At 43.7% G+C, this 25,103-nt stretch overlaps 1 protein-coding gene across 4 annotated transcripts in view; it reads left to right on the top strand.

Moving 5' to 3' along the window:
- Window positions 1-3,984: 3,984 nt before the first annotated feature.
- The window catches only part of TTC6 (tetratricopeptide repeat domain 6), a 230,889-nt gene continuing 209,770 nt past the window's right edge, over window positions 3,985-25,103 (top strand). For 2 of the 4 annotated variants that reach the window (XM_075613298.1, XM_075613301.1), the window contains exons 1-4: window positions 3,985-4,127; window positions 12,671-13,813; window positions 14,001-14,078; window positions 23,769-23,963. In XM_075613298.1, coding sequence (XP_075469413.1) covers window positions 12,686-13,813; window positions 14,001-14,078; window positions 23,769-23,963 — 1,401 coding nt within the window. In that variant the 5' untranslated portion in view covers window positions 3,985-4,127; window positions 12,671-12,685. Of the gene's footprint in view, window positions 4,128-4,372; window positions 4,421-9,420; window positions 10,917-12,670; window positions 13,814-14,000; window positions 14,079-23,768; window positions 23,964-25,103 lie in introns of all 4 variants that reach the window. The other 2 variants (XM_075613299.1, XM_075613300.1) reach the window with 2 other exon arrangements.

The raw sequence follows: 25,103 nt of genomic DNA, 5'->3' as shown, positions 1-25,103 counted from the left end.
TAGGTGTTTTTAGGGCAGGGGGCTAAGGTTAGTGTTTTTATGGTAAGCAGGTAACGGGTTAAGACTAGTATTTTTAGGGTAAGGGGTTGGGTTAAGTTTTTTGGGGTAGGGGGTTGAGGGTTTTAGGGCAAGGAGTTAAGGTTAGGATTTTTAGGGTAAGGGTTTAAGGTTTTTAGGGTAAGGGGTTGTTTTTTATGGGCAAGGGGTCTAAGGTTAGAGTTTTTCAGGTAAAGGTTTAATAGTTACATTACCTACGATGGAGAACCGTCCCAGCGTCCAAATGTCCTGGCTGTGAAACGGCTGTGCCTGAACGGTCGCAGTGAATTGTCCTAGACGCCTCTGAGCTGCCCCTGAATCATCTGCTCATGCTAATTTAATAACAATTGTTGAAATATTTCACATTGAAACTCACTTTTAATACAGCAATTCCACCCAGAATATAATGCTAGTATTTAACCCCCTGAGCATGTCCGACTCTTTAAAAAAAAACAAAAAAAAAAACCAGCGTTAAAAACCATGATTTTCTTCATCTCTGTCTTAAGAGGTTACCGTGGTAATCTTCAGACTGCACTGGCTCCAAGCAGAGCTTCTTTTTAACCTTCTGGACCCTTCATATTCAAAACACTTGTATCTCCTAAACAGAAAACAACTAAAGAAATAACTCAACACTCAACCCCATACCTGTGAAGTTGTAGACTAGGGTGCAAAGGGTTAAAGATACTTATTTAACACAACACGTTAACTCTAGGATAACGAAAAGAACCCAATTAGCTGCATTCAAAGTAATATTATTAGCTAAAATAGCCTGGGATACCAATTGTCCCAAAACAATTGGGACAATTGGTATCCCAGGCTATTTTAGCTGGTAATACTACTTTGAGTGCAGCTAATTGGGTTCTTTTCGTTATCCTAGAGTTAACATGTTGTGTTATATATCTCCTAAACAGAGCCTCGGATTTAAAAAATAAAAACAGTGTTGGACAGGGAACGAATATACAGGGCACCCCAAAATGAGTAATTTAAAAGTAAATATTTATTACACAGCAAACATTTGTCACAGAACCATCAAACTTGAGTGACACATACATTAACTCCTCACTTTTGGTTAATACTCAGCATGTTCACCTTATTGTACTCGGCAAAGTTCTTAGCGATATGCAAGTGATTCCAGTTCCCCGGCATTGTCGTGTTACCGTGCTAAAAGTAGTGGAGATTTTTGCCGTCAGGTCTTGGTCACTGATTGGACATTGGCCATACACAATGCCCTTAATGTATCTCAAAAATCACTCGGTGTAAGGTTTGGGGAGTTTGGAGGCCAAGCTATCGGACCACCCCTGCTACACCAATTGTCACGAAATGTTTATGTTCAAGAGGTTGCGCCCCACTATTTTATCGTCATCGCCGCATGAATTAGGTCCACGACATCAGCAGGAATGCGTCACCTGTCTGCTCCATTTAGATGAATTAATGTCCAGTTTCTTCACATTTGCCGGGACTAACGCAGAATGCTTTGCGATGTTGGAGCATGTTCCATACAACTGATTGAATTCACGCTGTACAAGCACAATACACACACAGGTTTGCATACACTATCACACACTGTGCCTTCTATTGTATTGTAGTCACCATCTTGTCTACTACATGACACAATCATGGGGAATGAAAAGTATAGGGGTAGGTTATACTGATGCCAACTTTCCCTGCTCCCCGCCAACTCATTTTCGAGAAATAAATATTTACTTTTGGATGAGTTTTTAAATTGAGTAAAAAAAGAATGCAAAATCAATGCAGATCGGACTGCCCTTCCCCTCAGTACCCGACTAGCACCCCCTCTATCCACCTTTAAGACCCAACTTCCAACTTAAGACACACTTGCTTAAAGAAGCATACGAATAGCACTGTGGATATTCTGGACACATGACACATAAAGCTTGGCCCCCTGCAGACGCACTTACCAGAACTCCCTCCTACTGTCTCTGTACGTTCTCCCTAGCTAACAATTAGACTGTAAGCTCCTCGGGGCAGGGACTCCTCTTCCTTAATGTTACTTTTATGTCTAAAGCACTTATTCCCATGCTCTGTTATTTATTTGATTACCACATGTATTACTACTGTGAAGCGCTATGTACATTAATGGCGCTATATAAATAAAGACATACAATACAATACAATACTGTTACTTTAAGATAAAATAATGAAAATATATAGTACAGTTATAAATACTTGTAAAGTGTTCACACTGTTATAATGTTTAAAGGAGCAGCCTCTACATCACCTTCCCACCAGACTCCCCCCTTTTTTTAAACCAGGACAAAAAGCAGAGCATCCCCGGCACTAAATGATGCTAATTTCAGCTGCTTAGATGCCCAGGTTCCCGAGATACATACCGGCGAAGCCTGTACTTCCTGGTCTTTAAAACCCCCCAATGTCACCTGGGCCAATAGGAAGCCACAACAGACAATGGATTTAAACTGCCATTTTGTACCCACTGGAGGGGATCGTACCTGCACTACCTTCAGCTGTAAGGCTACAGCCCCAGTCCTCACTTCTGCATGCGCGCCTGACGGCGAGTGCAGACTAGAGCCATGATTGGCGGTCTGTAGGGGAGCGCGAGGAGGGGGGAGGGGAGCGCGAGGAGGGGGGAGGGGAGCGCGAGGAGGGGGGAGGGGAGCGCGACGAGGGGGGAGGGGAGGGCCATGACAGTGGGCGTGGCCACGACGGGGCATATCTGCCCTGCCATTGGCTACGCGCCTACCACTTGACCGCGTCGGGGCACGGGAAGACAACATTCTTGTCTTCCCTGCTAGCGTACGCGTCACAGCGTTTTGCGCTCCCACACACACACAGCCACTGGGGCCTGCCCCATAGAGGGCTGTGCTGTGGTGTGTGGCGCGCATGCCGCCGTCACCACCGGGGACTCAGCCTCAGGCCCTTCTACTCAAAATTGTTTCCCTTTGGAAATCTGGTTGAGGACGGAGCTCTGTTCCAAGGGATAATTCTCAAATCATCATTAGTCCTTCATTTTCTAGCATCCTTCTTTTCAAATCGTTAACTTCACCCAATTCAGCCAAGGTCCAAAAGACCCAAATGAAAGATATGAGTTGGGATTTCTGACTGAAGTCTGAGACCAATGTTGACGTTGGTGTCACATGACCCCGTGGTGTCATTTGACGCCGCATTGCCATGGCGACACATCACCAGGAGCGTCTGAATCAAGGTAAGTAAGGTTTACAGAGGCCCCGCAGCTCCCCCGGCATTAATTTAAATGCCTTCGGGAAGGCGTGTGGGGCCTCTGTAAACCCTGCGCCCCCCGCAGTGAATCTCGTGCCCCCCACTTTGCGCACCGCTGATCTAAAGACATAACCAGGAGTACTTAAATCCGGCACTATTGGCACAGGGTTTAGCACTTACCATAGGTCAGGGGTAGCCAACTCCAGTCCTCAAGAGCTACCTACAGGTCAGGTTTTCAGGATATCCCCCCTTCAGGACATGCGGCTCAATCAGTGGCTCAGTTGAAGAGCCATTCAAATGTAGCAGTACTGTGTTGCTTTATGTATACGGTACGCTTATCGTATTAAAGCTCCAACCCACAATGTTCTTTAAAACAAAGTTTTTTGTATTCTTGAACGTCTTCATTTTTCCTTGATGCTCCTTCCCTTCCTGTTTTGTCCCTGGTTACCTTTGTGGCTTGCCCCTTACACATTAATTACATTTGTATAAAAATATATATATATATTTAAACTATGCAGTCAATAAAACAGGTAATAGGTATAATAATAAATCAGAACAAATGATTATTGTTTAATTCGTTTGCTTAGTTTTCTTTAGAACTATTGCTGCCTCTAGTGATAAATAGATCACAGGGCACTGCACCACGTGCCACGCGTTGTTGTGTTGTTGCCTTACTAAGTGCCGGGGGGCGGGGCTCCGCTGCACGTTTTCTCTGTCTAGAATAGATGATAAAAGTTAGGGGCGTGGCTCAGCCTGCTCTCGGTTGCTAGGCGATGGAGTTTGGGCCAAGCGGCGGTTCCGGATTTACGTTGCTAGGCAACGGTCGTGCGGGGGATTAGAAAGGTTTGTGACGGTGAGAGAACCGGAACCGGGACGGAACCGGAGAATTAACGGAGGTGGGTCTGTGGAGGGATGTCCGGTTAGCAGGGTGCCTGTGGTCGTAGCTTTGCAATGCGTCCGGTAGCGAAGGGGTCAAAGTGATAATACTGGTCCAAATGAGCAGCACCAAACGCAGCCAGGCCTGGATTTGCTACTTTGATCGCTCATTAAAAGTTCAGTTATAAACTAAATAATTATTATTACGATGAAAAAAAAACCTCGATCTTCATGTATGAATGTAATTGATGTATTTACTTTCTAGGCTAAGATATGGGAAACATGAGGATTGGGAGAGGAAAGAGCAAATAAAGTATGCGAATACAAATACATAGTATTCATAAGATATCTTCGTTTCTGGGCCAGGATTTGGAAAAAGAAAGGCACGGGGAAAATAGCAAACAAAGCATCCAAATAAAAATCTGTATAATGGAAATAAAATAACGTATTTCGTTTCTAGGTTACGACAGGGGAGCGCAAACTTTTTGTGCTGCGCCCCCCGTCTTCCCTGCTGCGTCGCCCCCCTCCCTACCTTAGAGCTGCGTCAAATTACATTGCGTGGTCATGTGATGTCACGTGACTCGCAGCGTCATTTGACGCGTGTGACGTCGTATGACCATGAGACCGTGTTGCCATGGTAACGCGTCACAGAGTGGCTGAATCTGGGTAAGTAAAGTGTTGCAGGGGCCTTACGTGATCCTCCAGCATTTAATTTAAATACTGTGGGGGACAGCGCGGGGCCCCTGCAACCGCCCGCGCTCTCCCATCAAAATCTCCCGCCCCCCAGTTTGCGCACCCCTGGGTTAAGATATGGGAAAGGCGGGGAGAGGGAGAAAAGAGGAAATAAAGAATTTAAAGTTGCAGTTCAAGCTGCTGTTTAAAAAAAAAATATATATAAATATATATATTCATGTAGAGGTATCAGTACCGTGTTAGCCGAGCTTCAATAATCAAAAAATAAATAGATGATACCGTTCTGTGGCTAACGAAATGCTTTTATTTGTGCGAGCTTTCGAGATACACTGATCTCTTCTTCCGGCGATGTTACAATGCTTCATTCATTGTAACATCGCCGGAAGAAGAGATCAGTGTATCTCGAAAGCTCGCACAAATAAAAGCATTTCGTTGGCCACAGAACGGTATCATCTATTTATTTTTTGATTATTAAATATATATATATATTTTTTTTCCCCATTCAATATGTGCATCAATACAATCTGCATACTAACAAGTGATTAGCTAAACTGCAGATCAATCCGTTCTCCTGTAATCGATCGCTTGCTCCGCTTATTTAATTCAGTTCTTGCACAGCATTGTGGGCAATGTAGTCCTGGAATATGATTGACTGGGCAGTTACTAGATACAATTGGTGCACTGCTAGAGAGAGGGCCTGTCACTTTGGAAATGCTTCCTACATTAGAAACATTAAAAATGTCTTTAAAACATTTTTAAATGCTACAAGTATTTTCTGATAGTACAGAACTGATTTATTAAAAAAAAATGTAAGATATTGATTTAACAGTTGCTTTAAATACAAATATTATTAATAGGAATAAAATAACACAAAAACCAGTCAGAAACACCTTCAATTTGTTATGCCCAGGTAATAAGACAATAAATACAGTGACGTGTTATATAGCAAGTATTGAACTTTAAATTGGTAACTTCAGTTTGCAGACATTGGGCACATTGACAGAGGAACAACATTTAAAGTGAGATACAGGATCTTACAAGCAAGTGATCCCCTTCTACTAAGACTTCAGTCCCAGTGCGTTGAGGTGTCCGCTCTGCGCACAAGCACCGCCCCCCAATCTATCCGGGCCCAGTACATGCGTTGGCGCGCATTTAGCAGCCGCGCTGTACTGCAAGTTTTCACACATACAAAAAAATTGTATGTGGAACTTGCGACGGATCCGTGGCCACGCCCCTGCCGGCGATTCAGCCAATGAGGGCAAACCAGCTGCATGAGGTCATGGCCATGCCCCCGCAAAACCCCTGCCACGCCCCCTTCCGTCGCAAACTCTACCTCTCTCCCAGGACCGCGATCTGCGGTGAAGCACTGTGCGTGCGCCGCCCCCCCGCCGGGCGCGCGTGCTACAGAACGCACTGGGACCGCAGCTTTAGGCTCCATAACACATGCTATTTATTACTGTATATGCAAAAAGGAGTTTACCAATGAAACACTTGTATTTCTGGAAGGCGCCAGATCAGAAAATATTTAGGTGTAGAAGTGGCAAAAAGCTTATTATGTAATTTTACATACATTTAAAAACTTGAAAATTATATTTCAAAATTTTTCAAGTGTTTATAACATATTTTCCATATATATTTACATTACCTTAAAAAGGCACTCCTGGTGACAGGAGGTTTGAAGCAGGTGGTCTCCGGAACTGAACCACGTTGATCTTGGAAGGGGTCGCAAAAAAAAAGTACATTTACCTGAATGCAAGTGCATTGGTTATTCCAAAACCTGGTATGGTCGTACTGTAGGTCAGGGGTGAGCAAACTTTTTATGCCGAGCCCCCCTTTTCATCCATGAAATTTCTCGGGCCCCCCCTGCCTGATGTAATCAAAATCACATGACGTCAGTGCATGTGCAGTGCATGACGTCAGTGCGAACCAGCTTTGTAACGCCCCCGCCACGCGTCTACAAAAAAAGTATTTATAGCACAAATTACATAACTTAAAAATAAATATTATAATATTTGTCTAATAGCGTTCCCATTTCTGCTGTATTATTAATCTCTCTCTTCCCGCCACATTAGAACACCTCAGGACCTCTCTAACCTCTTCCAGTCTCTCCCTGTATTTCTCACTCCCCCTCCAGTCCCTCTCTATTCCTCCCCTCAGTGTCTCCCCCTCCCCCCCCACTCTCTTTCCCTCCCCCCAGTGTGTGTCTCTTTCTCCCTCCCCCCATTGTCTCTCACTCTCTCCCCTCTTCCAGTCTCACACTCCTCTTCCAGTCTCTCCAACTCCCTGTATTTCACACTCCCCCTCCAGTCCCTCTCTATCCCTCCACTCAGTGTCTCCCCCCACTCTCTTTCCCTCCCCCTGTGTGTCTCTCTCTCTTTCTCCCTCCCCCTAGTGTCTCCCTCCCTCCATTGTCTCTCACTCTCCTTCCAGCCATTGCCTCTCCCTCCCCCCAGTGTCTCTCTTGCACTCTCCAACCAGCTATTGTTTCTCCCTCCACCCGGTGTCTCTCTCACACTCTCCCTCCAGCCATTGTGTGTCTCTCTCCCTCCTGCCAGTGTCTCCCTCCCTCCCACCAATGTCTCTCTCATCCCCATCCCCATGTAGCTCTTTCACCCCCCCTCCCCATGTCACACTCACTCTCACCCCCCTCCCCATCTCACACTCTCACCCCCCTCATGTCACTCACACCCTCCCCATGCCTCAGTCTCACACTCACTCCCCCATGTCCCAGTCTCACTCACTCCCCCATGTCCCAGTCTCACTCTCCCACCCCCCCATGTCCCAGTCTCACTCCCCCCCATGTCCCAATCTCACTCCCCCCATGTCTCAGTCTCACTCCCCCTCATGTCCCAGTCTCACTCCCCCCCCCCCATGTCCCAGTCTCACACTCACTCCCCCATGTCCCAGTCTCACTCTCCCACCCCCACATGTCCCAGTCTCACTCCCCCCCATGTCCCAATCTCACTCCCCATGTCCCAGTCTCACTCCCCCCACATGTCCCAGTCCCCCCCCCCACATGTCCCAGTCCCCCCCCATGTCCCAGTCCCCCCCCCATGTCCCAGTCTCACTCCCGCCCCATGTCCCAGTCTCACTCCCGCCCCATGTCCTAGTCTCACTCCCCCCCATGTCCCAGTCTCACTCCCCCCCCCCCATGTCCCAGTCTCACTCCCCCCCCATGTCCCAGTCTCACTCCCCACCATGCCCCAGTCTCACTCCCCCCCATGTCCCAGTCTCACTCCCCCCCCCATGTCCCAGTCTCACTCCCCCCCCATGTCCCAGTCTCACTCCCCCCCCATGTCCCAGTCTCACTCCCCCCCCATGTCCCAGTCTCACTCCCCCCCCATGTCCCAGTCTCACTCCCCCCCCATGTCCCAGTCTCACTCCCCCCCATGTCCCAGTCTCACACTCACTCCCCCATGTCCCAGTCTCACTCTCCCACCCCCCCATGTCCCAGTCTCACTCCCCCCCCATGTCCCAATATCACTCCCCCCATGTCCCAGTCTCACTCCCCCCACATGTCCCAGTCCCCCCCCACATGTCCCAGTCCCCCCCCATGTCCCAGTCCCCCCCCCATGTCCCAGTCTCACTCCCGCCCCATGTCCCAGTCTCACTCCCGCCACATGTCCCAGTCTCACTCCCCCCCATGTCCCAGTCTCACTCCCCCCCCATGTCCCAGTCTCACTCCCCCCCCCATGTCCCAGTCTCACTCCCCACTATGTCCCAGTCTCACTCCCCCCCATGTCCCAGTCTCACCCCCCCCCCATGTCCCAGTCTCACTCCCCCCCCATGTCCCAGTCTCACTCCCCCCCCATGTCCCAGTCTCACTCCCCCCCCATGTCCCAGTCTCACTCCCCCCCATGTCCCAGTCTCACTCCCCCCCATGTCCCCGTCTCACTCCCCCCCATGTGCCAGTCTCACTCCCCCCCCATGTGCCAGTCTCACTCCCCCCCCATGTGCCAGTCTCACTCCCCCCCCATGTGCCAGTCTCACTCCCCCCCCCCCATGTGCCAGTCTCACTTCCCCCCATGTCCCAGTCTCACTCCCCCCATGTGCCAGTCTCACTCCCCCCATGTCCCAGTCTCACTCCCCCCATGTGCCAGTCTCACTCACCCCATGTCCCAGTCTCACTCCCCCCATGTGCCAGTCTCACTCACCCCCTCTCCCCATGTCGCTGATGCAGGAAGCAACGAGATGCTGCTGTGTACTGTAGCACAGCGCAGCACAGCGCCACCTAATGGCCAAAAGAAAAATTGCAGCTGCAGACGGCTTTTTTCCCTCTGCTCCTGGCAAAATCGCCGCTGCTTCCTGCGCCCCCCCTAAACAATCTTGCGCCCCCCCAGGGGGGCGCGCCCCCCAGTTTGCGCACCGCTGCTGTAGGTCACGAGGAGAGGTTTAAAAAACACTGCAATAAAACACTAATGTATGCCCTTATTCTCTCCCGTATGGATTACTGTAACATCCCTGCCTCACACCTCTTTCCTTTACAATCCATCAAAAATGTTGCGGCCTGAATCATCTCCTGCTGTTCTAGGCGCATATCTGCTTCTGACCTCCTTAACTCTTTGCTGGCTTCCTATTAATTTCCCCATAAACTACAAAATTCTCCTCCTTTCTTTTCAGGCTCTGCACCTCCATATATGTCAACTCTGACCTCTCTTTACACCCCTACTGGTCCCTTACGCTCAAACAAAGCGTCATCTTTTACCTCGACAGCCCTCTCCCATCCTAAACCTTTTTGCACTAATCTTTTCCTTCCACTCAATAGTCGTCAAACCCCTTCATTTTCCACATTCAAAGTCCAGCTAAAATTCCACCTCTTAACATAAGCATCTCATTAAACGTTCTACCCCGGTAGTACGAACTTCAGATGTACTTGACCTCTCCTCACTGCACTCCAACATACCACTTAGATTGTAAGCTCTTTGGGACAGTCTCCTTTTGCCTTATGTTGTCCTTTATCTGTTGCACTTACAGTATTCCCGTTGCATGCATTGTTGGTGCTATGTAAATAAATATAATATAATAAAATGATACATACATAGAATGGTAAAGAACAAAAAATACAAACATATCCCATTATGCTGCTCACAGAGGATATGTCCCACAGTAGATTCATAGCACTCACTCTCCGCCCCTCCCAAATGCCACTACGTTTCGCTGCACTGTCACTCACTGCCGCGGTCACACACAGTGTGGCTGATCCGATGTCGCGCTAGTCAAGCAGGATCAGGCACGCTGTTACCGGCTGAGGCAAGATACAGGCATACCCCGGTCTAAGGACACTCACTTTATGTACACTCGCAAGTAAGGACATATCGCCCCAATAGGCAAACGGCAGCTCACGCATGCGCCTGTCAGCATGTCCTGAACAGCAATACCGGCTCCCTACCTGTACCGAAGCTGTGCGCAAGTGGGGAGACTATAGAGCCTGTTACAAAAGCGTTATTTACATCAGTTATGCACGTATATGATGATTGCAGTACAGTACAGTACATGCATCGATAAGTGGGGAAAAGGTAGTGCTTCACTTCAAGTACATTTTCACTTTACATACATGCTCCGGTCCCATTGTGTACGTTAATGCGGGGTATGCCTGTAGTGACTGGTCAGAGCTGCGCTGCAATTTCCATCCCTGGTAATGTGACGTTAAGCACTGATTCAACAGAGCTTTCTGAATCTAGGCCTTTGTCTCTGACAGTCAGGAATTGGCAGTAATAGGGTTAACCACACTTTCATAACCTCTCTTATATATACACATATACAGTGCTTTTTTTCTGCGAATAAAGGTGGGAATACTGTGGTCCTCCAACAATCTTTTTGTGAGAAGCTATTAACACAGTAGCCACCTGAGCATGTGTGCGAGCTGTCGCCCATGCGCAGATGGCTACTGTGTTAATAGCTTGAACAGTAACTGTGTGAAAAAGGTGGAGATACGACATATTCTCACGTACCTCCATAAAAAAGCTACAAAGATCAGCAACACCACCTGAGGCGACGACACAAGAATCAAGAGATCTATTCTGTCATCTTGAGATGTTGGTTCCAGTGGTATCAAAAGATCTAATACTGTTCCTAATGCAATAATTTGGAGAAAGGCGTGCTAACACTATCTAAACGTGAGTGCAATAATGACCTATATTCTTTGAATTATTAGGACATACTACCCTATGTTTCATCCCCCCCACCCCCCCCCTGTCTTTCTCTATTTTTTGTGCCTAGGTCAATCTGTTTGTGTATCCTATATCTCGGCACCTGTGGGGTTGAGGACCTTTTGACAGCATGTATGGGAATAGATTAGATTAATAATGTGTTAGCAGTTAGTTTTTCACTGTCACCATATATTGCATTTGAAATTCAGCCAGAAGTTTTTAGTCTTGTAGCAATGATGATGTAAATGTTACAAATGTACCTGTACAATGACTGGCAATAATATTGTCTTTAAAAAGACTGCCAGCCTGAATTTTCATAAAATTACCAGAAGCTCAACCATAATCAGCGCAATTTTTAATCGGCATTTTCCTCAGTACTATATGAGCTCTTAACTAGTCCCTGATAAAAACGTGATATATTATTTTGTTTCCGGTTTGAGAAACTATTCTTGGTTACAGTTCCTTAATGCTATATTTATCAGCTCAAACACGATCAAACAACATGTGGACAGACACCTGTGCACAAAAATGAGTAATTTGAATATGCTATTAGCATACAGTATATCTCAGGTGTGTCTCTCAGCGTGATGTGTGAATGTGTGTTTGAGGAGACATATATAGCATTTATAGCTCTCTCTCTCGATTTATCTCCCCACTCATACCGGTATGTCTGTGCATTTACTATAATGGAGCTCAGTGGATAGACGTAAACTGCAGTCTTCCCGAGTTAGGCCAGTCTTGCCTTTCCCATGACATGTAACTTTAAAGGAGTAATCCCACGTAGCTGGCTAGAATACAACCTTCTGTGATGTGTTTAACAGTCTCATTGTTTTCACTAAATAAATATAACAGTGTTAATAGCAAATATTTGGCTGAATTTGATTTTTTGGGGGGGAAGCGATGATTATAGAATAACTTTACAAAATAATTTAAAAATACTTTTAGGTGTCAGATTTGGGTAAAATAAGGCATTAGTCACAGAGATATAGCTGCTTAAACATGGCATTCGTTCACTTTGGTCCTTGGAGGGATGGCCCCATTTGGCTGTTTAGAACTACTAAGTAGACCACATTAGTTAATCCTTTGTTGCAAACCTCTCTGACAGTGAAGTGGGGGAAGGCTGACAAATGAATGGTAGGTGGTAGGCTGGGTAGGTGGTATAATGGGTAGGTGTTCTACTTGGAAGGAGTTCAGTCTATGCTTGGCCCAGCTAGCAATAAGAAGTGCTCAAGGAAAGTTTTGTACCGGTAGTTAAGCCAAATTGGGCCTGTAAGATAGCAAACTGCTGTCCACTGGTCTTCATCTCTATTTTTGTGTAGCACTGGGGTTTGGAGTGCCACATTTAGGGTGTACTGGAGTGCTACCTACGCGGTTACACTGAAATGCTGCTTTCTCTACCATAAGCATTTTGAACAAATGAACATCCATCTGAGGAATAAAGCTATTAGAAATAATTCACAAACAGTGAAATAAGATTGACCTGTTAAATTGTGAAATCTGTGACTGGAATTAATGTGGGATGAATAGGATTATCCCATCAGGGCGAGTTTCTCTTGGATGATAAGCAGCAACCGCAAGGAAAATTAGATTTAACAGTGCATTAAATTGCGTATTTAAGAAGCATCCACTGGTAGATTATTTCCAAATACCGAGTCACGCTTCTGAAAATGAAAAGCAGTGCTGGTGGAAAAAGCTAATGCACTTGTTAATTTATTATACAGGCAACGCCAGAAGAGATGTCAGACAGACGAGGTCATTTGCATTTTAAACTCAATTATGCTGAGGAGATCACAATCAAAAAAGAGCTAGAAAGATTGCATAAGCATCCCCAGCAGGATTTCAGACATGCTGCAGTGGAATCTCATCTTGGCAGTGGTTTGTGCCTGCCCCTGATGCAGGAGCAACCCAACCCTTACTCTGACCAGTTCAATTCAATCCCCAGCCCAATATCTGGAGCTTACAGAATGCTATTCCAACCCACTTGCCAATCTAGCCCAGAGGCTGTTGTATTTCAGAAAGTTAAGAGTTCTGACCAGAAAAGCAGGAAGAAACAACCTGATCTGAAACTTAGGCCATTGGCAAAAAGTGCCAGATCATCCTCTAGAGAGATCATACGAGGATCAGCAGATCCCAAGGACCATTTATTCATGCAACCAAAAGCAATAGGGTCTAACAACAAAGATGAAAAGAAGCCAGCTATTGCAGCATTAGTTGGAACAACCAAGTCTATAGCAGTGTTTTCACGTCCAGAGCCTCCTTCAAAGCCCAGGTCGTACATGCCGAAGGTGTCGCCTCGGCCACGTATTTCTCTGAAGCCTCTTGCAGCTCAGCAGAAGGAGAGAAAAGGGCCCAAGGTGGTAAGAAATGCACCACCTAAGAGCAAGAAAGCTGCGAATGTCAGACTGCTTCAGACACCAATTCTAGACAGTGATACCAGCAGTTCATCCTCTGATTCTGATTCAGAGGACAGCAGTGACTCGGGGAGTATAAAAATGAAAATAAAGCAGAAGAAGCTTGGGGTAAAAAGAGAAAATCCCTTGGTTACACATGAAAAAGAGAGAATCGCCAGGAGAAAAAGTGTTGGTTTGGGCAGCCATCCCTTTAAGACACCAACAACACAGCAGTTCTCTGATGTTCCTGACACAGCTATGACATTCCCACAAGGTGGACAAGAGAAGAGTCCCTATGAAAGCACACAAGGAAAGCTTTCCTATGTCCTGACTCCACCTGTTAAGACCACAGCTAGATCAGTGGATGAAATTATTGCTTCTCTACGGTCACCACAAATATATGCTGCCTCCGATCTGATGATAAAGCAGCTAATGGAGAGTGTATTGGGCGAGAACTATATCATCACATTTGGGGTAAGATATCCTATGCTTGAATCTTAATGACTAATGTTTAATTGGAAAATAGAGTATTCACAGCATAAGTGAAAGCTGACCAATTTTAAAAATCAGTGTGTAGTGTTGTAACTTGACTGTAAAGAAAATTACATCTTTTAATACATTTCACAGTACTTTAACTGTGTAATTTTCATATCCTCCACAGGAAGATGTTGAAGAGAAAAGTGAGACGCAAACAGTAGAGGAAGCGCTATCATCTATAGAACTACAGCCACCAGACCAGGTATTGTTAAAAGTGGGATAGGCAGGCATGGCACTGACAGTGGGGAAAAGACTTGTGGCCATATGCTTACTAAGTAACTTCAAGTGAATGGGTAATAAGTACCATATTACTAAGCAGTGTTACATCATGACATCTCCCGTGAAGTAAGACACCTTACAGGCCATAAAGGGCCCTTTTTACTGAGCCAAGCTGGAAGGTGTCTTATTGAGTAAATATGGCTCCAAATATGGTTTAGTGATTTTAACAAAAAGGTGGAGTCCTTTAAAAATCCACAGGCAGATGTGATCTCTTACTCTCCTATTGTTTTCTGTATATCTTCATATTGTGGAAAAATATTAAAAAAGCATGGGTTTTGTGGACCATGTACAGCAAATAAGACCAAGGTTTAAAAAGCAGCATTTAGGGCTAAATTTACTAAGTGAGGCTAACCCATTACTTTAATGAGCTGTAATGTGCCTTAAAGCTTAGCACTAATTCATAAATATGGCCTAATTTGAAGGAGTCTTTTTTTTAGGCAACAGAGAACATTATGAAAGGTATAATTAGTTATTATTATCTATTATAAAATTAAGTTTGTTTGTTGTGGCTTTGTCTCTAATGCACTGAAAATTTATGGCATGGAATAGTACCTACCGTTCATCCGATAATAAGGTATCTCAAGCAGAATTATTTATTTTTGTAGTATATGACTAGTATTTTTTTAAAGACATTGTGGATTATGTATCCAAATAACCAATTTATGACCTTATTCTAACTGCCAAAGCGGCCGATGTGGGCCATTTTTGTATGAAATTCCCCCTGCGAAAATGGCCTGATCAGCCGCTGCGGCTGATATAGAAATAGCCCCTTAGAGTCTTATACTATGGCTAGTGTAACCCTGCTTCCCCCCTTCCCCCAGACTCTACGGTGGTGTCTAGGGTGCATGAGGGCAGATTACATGCAGTGTGGTGCATACCTGTGAGGAACAGGAGGGCCTGAGCTTCCCGCGATGTTGTGGGGGAGCCAGGACCGGGCTTCTGGGGTGGTAGCCTCCATGATCTCTTAGTGGTGCAGCGCCTCCATCTTCTATACTCTCAGGAATATGGGACAGGACCGGTATAGAAGAACCCCTTGGGTCCCAGGGTAATACTTTCCAAGTCACACACAGTCTTTGATAATAACGAATAGTCTCTTTTATTGACAGAGCAGCAATCTCCCAACGATAGTGGCTTTCAGCAGCCGCAACAACAATAGCCAAGACGGGTTATTACGCCGCTCGCCTTCCACCCAGATAATTCCTCCTCTCCTTCCCTCCAAGTCTCTCCTCCAGCAGGATGGTCTGGGCTAGGGCTTCAATACCGCGTGGCCCACCCCGAGGTTAGCCTCGAGGTGGGTCTTGGATTCTCCCCATCACCCCTGGCAGTGGGGTGAGGGCATTGGTGCACCAAGTCTATAATTCTATCAGCTCTACTAAAGGACGCTGAATCTTTCCGCTCCTCTCTCTCTCTCTCTGCTCCTGCACTCTCCGCAGGGGAGACCGTAGTCTCCTACAACTCCTCGGACCGATCCGCAGGATTCTTTGACTCACGGCATACTAACTGAACTGCATACTCCCGGCATAACTAACCGGCAACTCCAGACTCTCGACATCACACAACTCTAACTCTAATCACCGGAGTTGGCTGCTAAATATAGAGCTAGCCCCGCCCCTTGTGATGTCAGCAGAACCTCCCCTCTTGCTCACGCCTGCAGCAGAGTCCAGGCCTGCGTCTACCACTCAGGATAGGGCTATGAAGGGGAAAACCCATGATGATTACTGGTGCCTGATCTTAACAGGACTTACCACAGTAGAAGGAAGATAGGTATAGCCTGTGCTGTTTACAGGGGGCTACACTAGCTTAGCAAATGCCAGGAGCCGGTTGGCGAAGAGGTCCCTAGGCTTGTGGGAGCTGAACCTCCTGTGAAACCTAATAGAACTTGGTCAGGTTGGGCAAGGCCAATCCTCCTTGTCTGTGGGTTTGTAGAGTGTAGAGATTTTAACTCTCGGACATTTCCCCTCCAAGATAAATCAGTAAATTGCAGACTGGAGATCTTTCAAGTCCTTGCCAGGAACACTGACTGGAAGTGTGCAAAATAAATACATGATACTGAGTTTGAGATTCATTTTGACCGATATAGTTTTGCCAATCCATGAGATACAATACTTGCTCCAGGCCTCCAGATCCTTTATTAGGCTTTTGATAATTTGAACATATACAGACCAGCGCCCATAGGAGTCCAATAAGTCCCAAACAAAGTCCAACAAATGAGGGGGAGAGGATCCAGATGGTCCAATCACTAGAAGATCTCCAATCCAGGGGTCCGTAGCATAGGGACAAAGACAAAAAAGAAAATCATAGTGTAACTCGTAATAGTTAAAATTAGACAAACAACATGAAGCACATAACAAGAGACATAACACTTAACACAAAAGCTGAAAATAAAATAACTATTTATTAAAACAAAGGAGCCTGCTGCAGCGGGTCATCAAGGGGTTAAAACCCAAAACCCTACTTACAGCAGGAACGTAGTAAATGCACGAGTGTGACCAAGCAGAAACAGATGTCGGTAACAGTGAGGGTCCTCGTGGGCTCCCCGATGTATAGTATGTGTCCCGTTTCCCTCTGGCTTCTGAAGACTCTCCAAAATGGATGCAGGGGAGGGGAAAGCACACACAGCTGCACACGTCCAACGCAGCCTCTCTCGCGATAGCATGATGACGCTATATCACTGGTCTAACACGTTCTCACAACCAGCTCTTCTCCAAGGCGCCGTGACCTCTGACCCTACGCGTTTCGTGACTGACGTCACTTCCTCGGGATAATTTAGTGATGGTGAAGTCCCATTATATATACCTCACTCAACGCTAATTGGACAGAAATAACTAACTCCAATAAAGTTTAAAATTCAGCTCCTAACAGTACAAACTAAAACTAACACAAACATGTACACAACAACAGACTTACAAACATCTGACATTATAAAAATGAAGATGGAATAACAATAAAGTCATACCTAAAACTGCATAGATTACAGTAACATAATATAATGCAACATAATCTTACAAATAATAATAATAAAAGTATAATAACCTATACTTAATAATTTTAATTAACCTAAATAATCTAAATAAATACAATATTTATTATAATGATTTTAATAATTATACAAATAATTAATAAAAGAAAAAGAAAAAAGAGGATATAATATGTTAAAATGTGTAATGATACACACTTTTAAAAGACCCTTTCTATTTAATGAGGAAGACCCCTAGATCAAAGTCTAGATTCAAACCATTTGGAGAGAGGGTTCTAAATTCATAAATCCAGAATGCTTCACGTCTGCTAATCTGGTTGATTTTATCGCCCCCTCTCCAATTGGTGGTGGCAATTTCAATTGCTTGACAGCAAAGACCAATAGGGTCTTTGTTGTGGCAAATTGAAAAATGGTTGGACACACTGTGGGTTGTTAGACCCTTTTTAATATTATACACATGTTCGTAGATCCTTCTTTGGAAGGACCTTCCAGTGCGTCCCACATACTGTAAGCCACAGGGACAAGTCAGTAAATAAATTACGTATGCTATATGGCAATTAATGAAGGATTTTATTGGATATATTTTTGAAGTAACATTGGACTTAAACATAGTACCTATTTTACCATACATACAAGCTGTACATCTGGTACATGTGAAAAAGCCATTTACTGCATGAGACGAATGAGACTTCTTCTTAGACAGTGGGCAACTGGGTGCTACTAAAGATTTGAGGTTATTAGCCTTAGTGAAAATTATATTCGGAGTGGGGGTCAATACCTGTGCCAGAGTATTATCTCTCAAAAGAATAGGCCAATACTTCTTGAGCACATGTCTAATACATGGTGCCATCTGATTGTACTGTGTGACAAATGCTATATTGTCATCCCCATTGGATCTGGGTTTTTTCTAATACTCAAGTAATGTGAACCGGTCGATTAAATCCACCTGTCCCATAACTTAATTCAATTGCTCTACCGGATATTTCCTTTGAATACATTTCTGTTTCAGTTCTTCTGCCTGACTCGCAAAGGTCCGGGAGTCTGAACAGTTACGCTTCAGGCGAGAGAACTGCCCCTTGGGTATATTCCTGATCCACTGGGGATTGTGATGGCTATCCGCCATTAGATAGTTATTGGCCTGGACAGGTTTAAAGAATGTCTTTGTTTGAATTGTATTATCGACAATGTATAGATTCAGATCTAGAAAATCGATCTGTTGCTCATCAAAATGACACACGAATTTTACATTCCTGTCATTATTATTTAAATATATGATGAACTCATCTAATAATTGCAGACCCCCAGACCAAATAAGCATAACGTCATCAATGTAGCGACGCCATATTGATGACGTGGTGTTTATTTGGTCTGGGGGTCTGCAATTATTAGATGAGTATATAGAATGAGTATCAGAAAAAAAACCAGATCCAATGGTGATGACAATATAGCATTTGTCACACAGTACAATCAGATGGCACCATGTATTAGACATGTGCTCAAGAAGTATTGGCCTATTCTTTTGAGAGATAATACTCTGGCACAGGTATTGACCCCCACTCCGAATATAATTTTCACTAAGGCTAATAACCTGAAATCTTTAGTAGCACCCAGTTGCCCACTGTCTAAGAAGAAGTCTCATTCATCTCATGCAGTAAATGGCTTTTTCACATGTACCAGATGTACAGCTTGTATGTATGGTAAAACAGGTACTATGTTTAAGTCCAATGTTCTTCAAAAATATATCCAATAAAATTCTTCATTAATTGCCATACAGCATACGTAATTTATTTACTGACTTGTCCCTGTGGCTTACAGTATGTGGGACGCACTGGAAGGTCCTTCCAAAGAAGGATCTACGAACATGTGTATAATATTAAAAAGGGTCTAACAACCCACAGTGTGTCCAACCATGTTTCAATTTACCACAACAAAGACCCTATTGGTCTTTGCTGTAAAGCAATTGAAATTGCCACCACCAATTGGAGGGGGGGCGATAAACTCAACCAGATTAGCAGACGTGAAGCATTCTGGATTTATGAGCTTAGAACCCTCTCTCCAAATGGTTTGAATCTAGACTTTGATCTAGGGGTCTTCCTCATTAAATAGAAAGGGTCTTTTAAAAGTGTGTATCATTACACATTTTAACATATTATATCCTCTTTTTTTCTTTTTCTTTTATTAATTATTTGTATAATTATTAAAATCATTATAATAAATATTTTATTTAGATTATTTAGATTAATATTATTAAGTATAGGTTATGATATTTGTATTATTATTTGTAAGATTATGTTGCATTATATTATGTTACTGTAATCTATGCAGTCTTAAGTATGACTTTATTGTTATTCCATCTTCATTTTTATAATGTCAGATGTTTGTAGGTCTGTTGTTGTGTACATGTTTGTGTTAGTTTTAGTTTGTACTGTTAGGAGCTGAATTTTAAACTTTATTGGAGTTAGTTATTTCTGTCCAATTAGCGTTGAGTGAGGTATATATAATGGGACTTCACCATCACTAAATTATCCCGAGGAAGTGACGTCAGTCACGAAACGCGTAGGGTCAGAGGTCACGGCGCCTTGGAGAAGAGCTGGTTGTGAGAACGTGTTAGACCAGTGAAGCAGGATACAGCGTCATCGTGCTATCGCGAGAGAGGCTGCATTGGATGTGTGCCGCTGTGTGTGCTTTCCCCTCCCCTGCATCCATTTTGGAGAGTCTTCAGAAGCCAGAGGGAAACGGGACGCATACTATACATCGGGGAGCCCACGAGGACCCTCACTGCTACCGACATCTGTTTCTGCTTGGTCACACACGTGCATTTACTCCGGTCCTGCTGTAAGTAGGGTTTTGGGTTTCAACCCCTTGATGACCCGCTGCAGCAGGCTCCTTTGTTTTAATAAACAGTTATTTTATTTTCAGCTTTTGTGTTAAGTGTTATGACTCTTGTTATGTGCTTCGTGTTGTTTGTCTAATTGTAACTATTACGAGTTACACTATGATTTTCTTTTTTGTCTTTGTCCCTATGCTACGGACCCCTGGATTGGAGATCTTCTAGTGATTGTACCATCTGGATCCTCTTCCCCCTCATTTGTTGGACTTTGTTTGGGACTTATTGGACTCTTATGGGCACTGGTCTGTATATGTTCTATGTGCTTTTTTCTGGTGTTGTTCTACTAGTGTTCCTGGCTGCCCTGTATATATTGTATTTTGTTATACTTTCTATTTAGTTTAATTTGTATTTTTTTGTCATATCCCCATTTTCAAGGGATTGTAGCGCCAAAGCACTTTCTTTTGTGTTATTTTTGATAATTTGAGGATAGTTAGTGGCATAAAGGGAGCCATAATTTTTAGTTCTGTTCACCCCCAGGTAGGGAAGTGAGGACTGTTACTAGGAAAAATCAAAGTTTAACTTTTAAAAGTTGGAGACGTCCTGTGGCAGATTAACATCGAGAGCTTGTGATTTTAGGTTGTTTATCTTAAATCCCGAAAGTGGCCCATATCGGTCGAGTTCATACATGAGATTGGGGAGGGATGTTAGAGGTTTCATAATGGTAAGGAGTATATCCTCCACGAACATAGAGATCTTGTAATCTGTGCCCCCTGATTTAAATCCAAAGATGCTGGGATATGACCTGATAGTGGCCGGTAAGGGCTCAATAGAAAATGCAAATAGCAGTGGCGAGAGGGGACAACCTTGCCTGGTGCCCCTGGATATATTAATGAGACTAGAGATCTGTCCAGAGCACCTAATTTTGGCTGAAGGGGAACGATATAGTCCACGAACCGCCCCCAGAATAGGACCAGAGAAGTCCATATGGATTAATACTTGTATCAGAAAATTCCAGTCCAGGAGGTTGAAGGCCTTTTCGGCATTGAGAGGGAGGAGGACTGTCTGGGTTTTATTCGCATTTAATAATATAAAAATGTGAGTCATTTAATTGTCTAAGGGCTTCTTTATGATAAAGAAGATTATGTATAACGACAATGGAGCCGCCCTTGTCAGCATTTTTTATTATTAGGCTGTTTTTATTTTTTATCCAAAAAGAATTTGACGTTCCTCCTTAAACATATTATCATAACCAGGATTTGAGAATGTATAGCCTTTTGCCAAAGATCGACGGTCCTGCTCTACAAGCTGTTCAAAGGTTTCCAAATGTGGTCCCTTATTATAGGTAGGATTAAAAATGGATTTGTTTTTAAATGTAGAATGTTTACTATGAGTAAGAAATGATGATGGATCATTAGACTCTGTAGTGTCTTGGTCTGAATCATAATGCTCTGCTAGTAGATCGTTTAAGTCGGTTGAAGGCCTTTTCGGCATTGAGAGGGAGGAGGACTGTCGGGGTGTTATTCTTATTTGCCCTATAAATTAAATCTACTATGTGTCTAACGTTATCGGAGGCCTGTCTTGTGGGAATAAACCCCACTTTATCCGGGTGCACCAATTTGTTAGAAATTTGTTGAGGCGGTTAGCCAAAAATATATTAATGTCCCAATTAATTAGGATATTGGGCGATAGCTTGAGCAGTTGCTAGGATCCTCACCATTTTTTAAGATCAGCACGATGATGGCCAGGGAGTTGGGAATCAACAAGCCCACCAGAAATGTATTAAATAGCACTACTTAGTGTGGAACCAGATATCGGGAATTTTGTTTATAATAGATATTGGTGAAACTGTCTAGTCCCGGCGCTTTCACGTTTTGTAACTGTTTTATCGCCTCTTCAAGATCCTCATAGGGGATCGCTGATTCAGCTGGGATAACTTTTTAGCCTAGGGAGACTGCAATCCTTTAAGTACACTGACACCCGTGCACCAAGCCCTAGAGCATCTCCCTGTACCTCAGCTGTGTATAGGTTTTGGTAAAACACTCGGAACTCCTCAACTATAGTGGACGGGTCATGTGATATAGAGCCACCTCTTGTGCATATAGCATGAATCTGATTAGCACTGGTGGTGTTACTAAGATGTTTAGCCAACATCGTATGCGCCTTATTTCCTTGCTCATAATATTTTTGGGCTGTCCATCTCATGGACAGTTTGTTAGACAGAGATTGAATTCACCTCTTTCTTTAGTGAGTTTGGCCAGAGTCTTGGTAGAAAAAGCTGATCTTGATGTCCTCTGCCTCACTATCTTGCTTTTTGGCTATGCCTGCGATTATGGCCTCCGCTTCCAACACCCTCTCCTCCAGGTGACCTAGGTCCCCCCTCAGTTCCTTCACTGCCTGCTGTATTGCCGCCTTGAGGTTGGTGCATAAGTCGTCGATGTCTGTCTTGTTTTGTGCTTGGCGGTGCGGGGTAATCCTCAGAGCCTGACTCTGAGTTGCCATGTTGTGAGGTGTAATCTTGGGAGGCAGGCATAGCTGCAAGCCGTTTCTGTAAGTAATTGGAGACATCCTTGACCAAGTTTTTTTTTTTTTTACTTGCGGGCAATGAAGAGATCCTGGGAGGTTGAAGTAACATTTGATGCAGTTTTTATATCATGAATTGCGGTTTTTATGTCCGTTATCTCAAGCCATGTGCTTCCTCGGGATGTAGCAGTACTAGAGAACATCCATACGGGTAAACTGCAGGCCACGCCCCCCGCTTTGATCATTTTTTTTGTTTAACTGCATGCGTTACAGATGTCAATTTTCAAGATCCCATATATGTGAGATTTGATAGTTACAACACCAAAAAAGTATATTTTAATGGAAAGGTACTGAATTCAAAGTAATAAACTAGCGATAGTAAATGGAGGTAGCCTCATTACATAACAGAGATACAACAGGTCTTATGTTTGCCCCAAACATTGTAATTTTTTCTTACATTTTACTTTCCAGTGCTTTGTTATTTCAAAAATCTATTTACATACACAGGATTTTGAAACGAATAGTTGGAAAGACAGATGAAGTTCCCGGGGCAACTATTTCTCTAGCCTCCGTTCACCTTTATTGGAACTTCAATTTATCTTGCTACGTGAGACCTGAGTTTTAATGAAATGAAAAAGAGCCATAGCACAAGATGACCCATGACTGGTTTCATTACTTTCTTTCACTTCCTAAAAGGAGGACGATAATATCACAGATTACAAAAACAAATTAATAGGCTCTGAGAGATGTTTAGAAAATCCTTTAATTTTGGAGGAATATTGCAGCCTAAAGAGGTGCTGAGACAAAACAATTAAGATTATTCTAGGCAGAGGAATTGTTAGGATGGTAAGGATGAGTTATTGCAGAACAGTTAACCCTTTCTAACTCAATGATATAGCATCGGTTGTGGTGTAGTGAAAGAAGTGTGTTTACTTACTAATTGACAGAGCTTACTTTTTGCTAGAAGACAGTATGATTCACATTCACTAAGCGATGCTATTCCATAAGACCCCTTCCGGCCCATTCCAGTGAACGGGTCATAAAGTGTCTTATAGAATAGCACCGTTTGATTCATATGGCCCCAAGTGTTTAAAGCAATGTAGAAAATTGCATAGAATGTTAGATGCGTGCTTTCACATTGTTACAACCCCAAAATTGAAGAGACAGGTAAAAATATGACTTTGTACGTTTGAAGGCACCAGTGCAATCGTAGCAATACTTCCCATTAATTTATCTAACAGGTTCAAATATTAGAATGAATAGAATGTAGTTTTTCCATTTGATAGATTCTGGATATAGCTGCCGCGCAGACTGATGACAATGTTGTGGAAGGTGTCTCTGTTCCTCTGGTGGGGAAAGAAGATCAAGAAGAACCTGTCCTTGATGTGTCATCCTCAACCGTAGAGATACCCAAGACATTTTCCCAAGAGGAAATAACGACGAAAGAGGAAGCCAGAAGTCTCCTGAAATTACCTACACAGGTAATGCCTAGTCACACCCTGCCTCAGCATTGAAATCTACCCCATGGCACAAATAATCTTCTGTATGCCATCCTTTGTAACCATACGTCATCACAGCACTGATCAAACTGTTTGAATTTAGGTGATTTGGGAGAAGATGCGTATGTAGAAAGCTACACTGATGTCTTGTAAATGACCTATTATGAGGATCTCAGGATTTATTAAGATAACATTTGCCATATATACTAAGCAGTGCTATGCCATTCATTTGCATGGACCAAACTGTGTCTTCTGGCGGTGAAAGATGTCATATGGCTTAGCACCGCTTAGTGAAAATAGGCCATTATTTCTAACAGGCCCCACTGTATGTTTAAACAGCAGAAAAGGAAAGAAAGTGCGCGGAGTAGCAATGCCAGTGTATGGTGTGTGCCTGAAGCCCCTGTAATTGAAGCGGAGAGTGAGTACTGTGATCAGTAGAGCGATTAACCCTAAACTGCTAGAATCGGTGAATATACCAAAGGTGCATAGGGTATATCCCTCGTAGCAGTCTACACTAGATCAACAGCAGGTTGCACAAATGATTAATGACAACTGTTAAATGGATGTAGTCAAAATGCAACGATTGACTTCAGAAATTCAACCAGTGAATTGGGTAGCAGCTTGCCGAAAACCCGAGTCAATATTTAGTGGTAGCATTTGCCAAAACTAAATAAAGTCCATATAAAGTCCATAAATGGGTGTCAAGGTTGTAAATGCTGCCCCTGTATAGGATAACCAGTCCTCTACAGAGGACCTCAAAAGAAAAAGGAAAGAGGGCCCACTGTATGTTTAGATGACAACACTCTTTAGCAGAATATGCTTATTCATTATTTCATTTACTGTATAAGAGCTGAATATAGAAAAGCTAAGTTAAAACAAAAAATATAACTTGTGAATTGCTGCGGCTTGTTTTTGATGTTATTTAAGTAATAATCCCCGAAGAACAGGGCATTACTGGCTAATAATGCCCTGGCTGGAAGAGTTGAAGGCCCGAGGCGAAGTCGAGGGACTTTAACCCAGCCAACACATTGGCCAGTAATGCCCTGTTCTGAGGGGATTATTACTATTATAGGCTAAATGTAGGCTTATTTTTTATTTTTATTTACATTTTTCATAAAAAAG

Source organism: Ascaphus truei, chromosome 9 (assembly GCF_040206685.1).
Source record: "Ascaphus truei isolate aAscTru1 chromosome 9, aAscTru1.hap1, whole genome shotgun sequence".
NCBI classification, from domain to species: domain Eukaryota; kingdom Metazoa; phylum Chordata; class Amphibia; order Anura; family Ascaphidae; genus Ascaphus; species Ascaphus truei.
Note: the sequence above shows the minus strand (reverse complement) of the source record. Positions and strands in the feature narration are given on the sequence as shown.